Below are 7,758 nucleotides of genomic sequence, written 5' to 3'. Positions count from 1 at the left end.
ACCAACTGCCCCATGCACGAATTTTGTGCACTGGACCTCTAGTCGGTGTATAAAAATGCCATTGATTTCTGGGTGTTAATTTTTTATCCTGCTATATTGCCAAATTGATTTATTAAATCTAATAGTTTTTTTGGTGGTCCTTAGGGTTTTCTGTGTACAATATCATGTTATCTGCAAATAATGAGTTTTACATCCTTCTTTCCAATTTGGATGCCTTTTATTTCTTTTTCTTGTCTGATTGCTGTGGTGAGGACTTCCAGTGCTATCTATACTAATAAAAGGGTAATATGCTAATTAGACCAGATCAACCAGACATCTTCCCAAAGTCTGACTTCCTTCTGGACAAAGCCACAGTGGCAGGGGCCGAGGGAGGGGCTGTTAGGGGCAATCAGGCCAGCAAGGGAGAAAGCAGTTGGGGCAAGATTAGGCTGGTGCTGGGGAGCAAGCAGTTAGGGGTGAGATCAGGCTGGTGCAGGGGAACAAGCAGTTAGGGGGCAATCAGGTCGGCACAGGAGGGCAGTTGGGATGATCAGGTTGGCAGGGGAGGGCAGTTGGGGGCAATCAGGCCGGCAGGGGAGTGGTTAGGTGGGGATCAGGAATTACTATTTAATATGGTTTTTTTTTAACCATTTATCCATCAAATGTGTGCCAGTTCCTGTGCAAAATGCTAAGCATGGGGCGGGGGAGCTCTGCGCTCAAACACCTCAAGAAGACCCATCATCTATGAGATGCCAACACATCAGTGGACAGTTAAGAGATGAATGAATAAATGAGTGAGTGAGTGAATAGGAAGGGAAGCCCAGGAGAAGCCTCCAGAGGCCATCTCATATTTCTTGGTGGGTTTGGGGATGACGACTCCCCAGAAGGAAGGCATGGCCCAAAGAATGTCAGGGGTCCAGGCAGACAAAGTGAGGCAGCCTGGTCCTGGTCCATGCGGAGGCGTGGAGGCGGAGGGCAGAGCCCAGGGCATCTGGAGGCCAACAGGAGTAAGTGGGTGCAGGGCTTGGAGATGGGGGCCTATAGCCCTGTTTCTCAGCCCACATTGATAATTTCCTACAGTGCAGAGAGTGAACCATAACCTGCTGTGTTCCTGAAGGAAGCAGAATAATGTTTTCCTAGTTCTGGTGTGGTGATAGATTTCTGTCTACTGAACAAATTAAATGTTTGGCCAGAAACAAGGTTGACAGACTGCAATATATGTAAAAGCATTTGCATGTCAAACTAAATTAAACCCCAAAGGGAAACTGTACATTGGAAAATATGCAAGAGGTGGAACTTACCGAAGCTCAGTGGCAGATAGTCACTGGAGACAGCCGGCAGCCATGGAGCGGGGTCAGTCCGCCGCGCTCCTCACTGTGGCGGGACCTCTGCAGCCAGACTCCTGGTCTTTAACGGAATCGTGCTTGTTCTCAGAGCTGCTGTTAAGATCAAACAAGACACGCAGAGAAGCACTAACAGCGGACTAATAGCGGGACCGCTTCCCTCCCCTCCTCTCATCACTCACAAAGACACTCAAAATTAGAGCCAACATTTTGAGACTTTGTGCCAAGTCCTTCACATACATGATCTTACTTATTCTTATAACAATGCCACAAGTTAGGTGCTGTAGTTATTCCCACTATATAGATGAGAAAGTAGAGGCACTGAGGGGTCAGGCAACTTACCTCAGGTTTGAACAATTCCTTAATAAAGCTGGAATTTGAACCCGGCTCACTCTTTCTTCAGCACCCAAAGTCATAACCCCCATGGCTACTGTCCACAGGCTACTGTCCAGAAAGCCGCCGAAAGGAAAAGCCACAGGGCAGCGCTGTGGAGACAGCTCTGGGGAAACGAAGGCTTCGTAGCAGCCGTCAGGGTTTTCTAGAGAACCTGGGAGAGTGCCCCAGTGCGCAGTGGGGCTGCCGCCCGATCCCAGAGCCCCCGGCTCCTGTGGCCGAGGGGCACAGGGCCTGGCCCTGGGTCTCAGCCGTGCACTCTGGCGAGGCCCTTCCCTCTTTGATCCCGTTTCCTCAACCACAAAGTCAAACCAAACCAAACAGAAAAACAATGATAGTTCAGACTTCGAGGGATTTCACAAAGGTTAACTTCATTCATTGATTTATTGATTCATTAATTCATCCATTCACTCATTCATTCAACACATATGTGTACCAGGCACTGAGCTGGGAGTACAAAGACTTTGACACTGAGATATCAGTAAATAGTGTCATCTACTGAGAATGCTTGGTAAACTATAAAGCATTATACAAATAATATTTGTTATTATTATTGTTTCCAGTAGTGAAAATTTGCTATGAAAACAAATGCCCAATAACAGAAGAATGACCAAGCAAAGAACAGTCTATAGCTATTAAAAATGTTAAGGGCTCTCATTCTTCCGAAATAAGCAGAGTTGCTGAGAAATTTTTTCCTTTTTCTGTGACTGTCTGCCTGGCTCTAAGGGGACAGAGACGGAGGAGAAGCTCAGCTGCAGAAAGTGAATGAGAGTTTGAGAAAGTGCTCGCAAGTCAAACAGGCACAGGGTGCTAACTAAGCCTCATCCTGCACGATTCCAGTTCTTAATGGAAAAGGAAAAAACAAATCTTGTAACTGTTTTGTCTGCAAGATGACAAGTAACCCGTTGGGTTTCCCACTGCCCTGGCCCTCGCCGGGGGTTGGCTGGCACTGGCCGGGACACTCCTCCTCGCAGCTGGCTGCTGGTCCTCACTCTGCCTTTCGTTTCAGACTACATCACTCTGTTCAGCACCAAGTGCCACGGCTGCGATTTCCCTGTGGAGGCTGGTGACAAGTTCATCGAGGCCCTGGGTCATACCTGGCACGACACCTGCTTCATTTGTGCAGTATGTTTTCAGCATGGGGCTCTGGCCTTCTGAGAGGGGCAGGAGGGACCTAGAGGCCCAGACCCACACTCTACATCCTTCCAACTCTGGCCTTCTAATATTCTGGTTGTTTATAAAAGTTGGCAAATACCATGATGCCTTGATATGTCACAGTTGAGCAAAGTTTTATTACTAGTAATTTTTATTAACCATGATGGCTTTGTTACTCTCCATTTCATTAGGGACAACAGAGAGCCCAGGACCTGCCTCACCTTAGTAGGTGAGAGCAGTGACTTACGCTGAGATTTAAAGGAGGCAGATGCTTCCTGTGATTCAAGAGTTTCCCCCCTAAATTTTCATTAGGATCGATAGATTGGAGCTTATTGACTAATCCTATAAAAAGCTGAGATAAAGTTTCTTTTGATACAACCTTTAGAAAGTAGGGTTGAATGTAATTTCATTTTCCTAAATGGTCTTCTTCTTGATGTGTAGTTGCCAGGAGATAAGCCCTAGATTAACTATTAACCATGTGTGATGTATTTCTGCTAGACAGCCCGGTCGTTTTGATCAGGGAGATTGGCATTTTCTTCCTGCGGGCTTTGGGTTGGGGAGGGGACTCGGCAATGAGCCTGCTGACATTTACATCCTGACATTTAAAGTTAGGGAATAGCCAACTTAATTTGGGAAAGTTAATGTGCTACTGCTATTTTTTTCTTTTTACCAGAGCCGATCAAGGTAAATTTCGGGGATGTGTGAAAGATCTGTATAGTTTAAACTTGAAGCGTTTTTATAAACTTATGACATAGGACAACCCAAGTCATAAAGTTTACTGCTATACACTTCAGGTTTTACAATTCATTTCTATACTGCCCCCTCAAAGTAGTGGGGTGCACTGTATTCCCTCTGTGTAGCAGTCTGCTAGGCCTGCCATAACAAAGTACCATAAACTAATGGCTCAACCAACAGAAACGTATTCTCTCACAGTGCTGGGGGCTAGAAGTCCAAATTCAAGGTGTCAGCAGGGCCGTGCTCTCTCCCCGAGCTCCTGGGTTCTGCCTGCCGTCCTCGCTGTTTCTTGGCCTCTAACTGCGTAACTCTAGTCTCCGACTCCATCGTCACATGACTGTTTGCCCTCCGTGTGTCTGTCTTCACATGGCGTTCTCCTCTGTGTGTCTGGCTGTGTGCTGCTCCTCTGAAAAGGACACTGGCCGCATTGGAGTAAGGGCCCACCTCACTCCAGTGTGCCCCCTTCTTAACTTCCATCTTCATCACATCTGCAAAGACCCTGTTTCCACTGAGATCCCTGCTGGGTCCCTACGCCGGGTGAGCTGGAGGTTGGGACTTCAACAAATGAAATGGGGGGTGGGGGGTGGGGGAGACACTGATTTTCCAGATCTTTGAACACATTCTCTAGTTGCCTTTTATAGTCTTTTAAATACATCAGGGCCTGCGCTCCAAAGAGAAGAGGGACAATGATATAAATATGCTGACTTTGGGGTTGTCCCCAGTTCAGCAAGGCACAGAATATGGCTCTCTGACCCTTACATTCCAGCTGTGGCTTGTCTGATCCTAAGATGCTGCCTACACGTCTGATTACCCAACTTCTGCAAGAACCCAGGAGACTTGGAGAAGGTCCAGGGAGACAGTGGCACAGAGGCCTCTCCTAGGCAGGCTGAGGAGAGGCCTGTGTTGCATGGAGAGGGAGCCGTGGCAAACGTGAGCGGCGTCTCCTCCCTTGAGCTCACTGTGTTTGGCTGAGAGGCATGATCGCAAGCACAAGTCCCAGAGGGAGAACCAAAGAAGCAGCAAAGCTTAGGGCTGTTCAGGCTGAGATTACAGCTAAGTTCTGGTCAAGTGTGAGAGATCCATAGCTCTGCCCAAAGGATCCGCCCAAAGGAACCAGGCAGATCCCATCCTGTGGAGAATCACCATGGAGAATCATTATGTCCTCCCCTCAACGAGCCCTCCGTGGCACTCCCTGTCCTGTTAGGGTTTATCAAAATGGAACATGGCTTGAATTTTTGGAAAACAATCTTTCGATTGGAAAACTTTGAGGGTTTTCTTGGTTCTCTTTCCAAATCACTTTTAATGAGCATATATTTTTCTTTTAACTTAAAAAAAAAACAGTAAGAAAGGAAGACCAGGACTAGCTCCCCCAGTTGACGGTGTTTCCCATTTCTCCTATCTCAGGAGAGCACATCCTTCAGACTAGTTCCAATGGCCAAGCCTGGGAGCGCAAGAGCATTCCGGAACTCCCCCTCAGGGAATGTAGAATCTTGAAGGAAAGCAAAGCCGCACATACCAGCAATTCACAGCAGCACAGACCGCTTGCTGGAGTCCCACCACACAGAACGCGGCTCAGAAAGGGCAGCGTGGCTCAGGGTCGGGCTCAGCTCCTGTCTGCCTTCGGCACTTGAGTTCCAGGGAAAGAATTTGGGTCCTACCTTCCTGGGGGAAGGATGTCTTCCTGGCCCCTCGTTTCCTCCAAGTTTAGTGGGTTTCTGGCCCTTCCTCAGCAGCGTGGGTAACAGGAGGGGACGCTGGTGGCATAACTTCTGTGGGCAGTGCTGAGGCTGCTGCACCCGGCCTATTTCATCGCCTTCCACTCTGTAGCCGGCACTGCTTATGGCCACCACTCCTTCCCAGCCAGGCCCGATGCTCCTAGACCCCGGAGCTGAGGAGGCGGCCATCCCGGCTGTGCTGGTGCTGAGTAGGCAGGAGACCCCCTCCACCACGAAGCCACCATGCATCCTGCCTGCAGCCTCCTGGCCCAAGACACTGAGCACGGCCTTGTTATGACAAATCCTGTTCTCAGCCTCATCTCATACGGGAGCCACCTCTGAGGTTCTGGCCCTGCCTCACCTTTGGTCTTCAGTCCCCCCAACTCCTTGTCCAGCCTGACTCACCCCAGAGTTCTCACCAGCAGCCAGCACTGTTGCAGACCAGGCAGGGTTGGCAGGCATCTCCTGGCCAACTCACTCCAGAGCTGTCTTTCTGTCTCCATGAAAGCTATCTCCAGTTGGATCTTGAGTGCCACCTTCTTGGACTTGGCTCCAAACTGTCAGCAGCAGCTTGAGGCCACCACAGGAGCCTGGTTAGCTCAACATGACTGTATCCGCCTGGGATGTTTTCAGACACTTTCAGGTCATGTCTGCCAGAGCCCACTGGCAGGTCTGTGGGACCCTAAGTGTGACATCAGGGCTTTGCACACGGGGCCCTCATGATGCCGCTTTTCTTTCCAACTCTCTTGGCGTGGACACACGCTCGCTGACCCCGTAGGGTGATTGCCCCATCCTTATGCCTCCCCATATGTGGGAACCCCACCTGCATTTCTTTACCCAATGTTAGTGTCCTGGTTGTGGCCCCAGTTCTACTGCCCGTTAGGGACCCTCAGCGCCCTCTCTGAGGCTGGGCCAATCCCAGCCAATGTGGCTTCCCAGCTGACTCTGACTCATTGGCATATTGCTCACCCAGGGCCAGCCTACACATTGGTAGTCTAAAAGCTGGGAGGGCTGGAAGCATTTTTCCAAGTCTGTTGAGATCTTGCTTCCAGTTGTATCTTCTGTTGGCTCAAACACATTTTTATAAAGCTTCTCTCAGGTTTGGACATTCTTACATCCATAACATGAGGCGGGCACTTTGCCAAACAATGTGCATAAATCTCTCAGTCATCCGGCCTTCATGGTATAACGCACACAGAACCCGACTCGGTGCCATCCCTTCCCTTCCTCTAAGAGTTCTTCTCTCAGGTGCACCTGCTGGGCAGTGCCGACTTTGTTTGTTTGTTTTGTTTTTGTTTTTTGTTAATCTTCGCCCGAGGATATTTTCCCATTGATTTTTAGGGAGAGTGGAAGAGAGAGGGAAAGACAGAAACATCGATGTGAGAGAAACACATGGATTGGTTGCCTCCTGCATGAGCCCTGATCGAGGCCCAGGCCAGGGAACCTGCAACCAAGGTACATGCCCTTGACCGGAATCGAACCCGGGACCTTTTGGTGCGCAGGCTGACGCTCTACCCACTGAGCCACACTGGCCAGGGCAGCGGTGAGGACTCTTACTTTCTTTCACTCTTTGGCTAGAGGTATGTAAGCTTAGAGGTGACAAGCTACTGAGGGCTTTGTTTGGTTTTTTATTTTACTAAAGTGAGAGTTCTCTAGTGGTGTTTGTGGAGCTTTTCTTATTCCTTTCATTGCGAGTGAGGATAATTTTCTGGCGTGTTTGCTAGTTTACTAACGGTATTTTTTTAGATGTTAACCATCTCTGTGGATATTGACTTATGAACTAGTATTGGTTCCTTGTTAATTTTTGGATAGTGCCAACGGGTCTTCAGCATGCATATATCTCTATTCCATTAATTTAATTTGAGTTTTACTCCATGTTCCTCTCTGGAAGTCTTCAGTTCATATAGTTTAACCCAGCGAGTCTGCTTCCGCAGGTAAGGCTTGCAGGTGGGAGAAAGGGCTGCTTCCTCCCCACTCTGCCCGGGACAGCGCTTTCCCTAAAGGGGTGACAAACCTTTGGCGGGTGCTCCCCCCTCGGGCCTGCACGCGGCCTGTGTCACCCGGTCTGTTTTCTGTCCCAGGTCTGCCATGTGAATCTGGAGGGGCAGCCGTTCTAAGCCCGGGCGGGGCAGGCGGGCCGCTGCTGGAGGAACGGAGACCCTGACGAATGGAGAGGGAAGCACCGAGCGCTCCTGAGTGTAACTTAGTCCTTCTCTGCACAGATTGTGCATTTGCCTAGTTCAGACTAGAAGCCAAATGGAGGTTCCTAAGCCAAAGTAGTAATTAACCCCAGACTGGAATTGCACCTCGGACGTTTAGGACCGAATCCTGGGAACTCAAAAGTGAAAAACAAAAAGTAACTTTAACTTTCCCCAGCGATGCACGTCCCGGGCCACCAGCGCCAGGCGAGCGGGCGGAGGAGGAGCCTCCAAGGCCGG

At 49.4% G+C, this 7,758-nt stretch overlaps 1 protein-coding gene across 1 annotated transcript in view; it reads left to right on the top strand.

Annotated features, from left to right (window-relative positions):
* LOC102774700 (LIM domain-binding protein 3-like) overlaps window positions 1–7,527 on the top strand; it is a gene marked incomplete at its 5' end in the record, with an annotated part of 12,125 nt that extends 4,598 nt beyond the window's left edge. Inside the window, 2 exon segments of the mRNA XM_015566673.1 lie at window positions 2,725–2,840; window positions 7,402–7,527. Of these exon segments, the coding sequence (XP_015422159.1) occupies window positions 2,725–2,840; window positions 7,402–7,527 (242 nt within the window).
* Between the last annotated feature and the right edge of the window lie 231 nt (window positions 7,528–7,758).

Source organism: Myotis davidii, unplaced genomic scaffold, assembly GCF_000327345.1.
Source record: "Myotis davidii unplaced genomic scaffold, ASM32734v1 scaffold642, whole genome shotgun sequence".
Lineage (NCBI taxonomy): Eukaryota > Metazoa > Chordata > Mammalia > Chiroptera > Vespertilionidae > Myotis > Myotis davidii.
The sequence above is the reverse complement of the archived record's forward strand: the minus strand, read 5'-3'. Positions and strand labels throughout refer to the sequence as shown.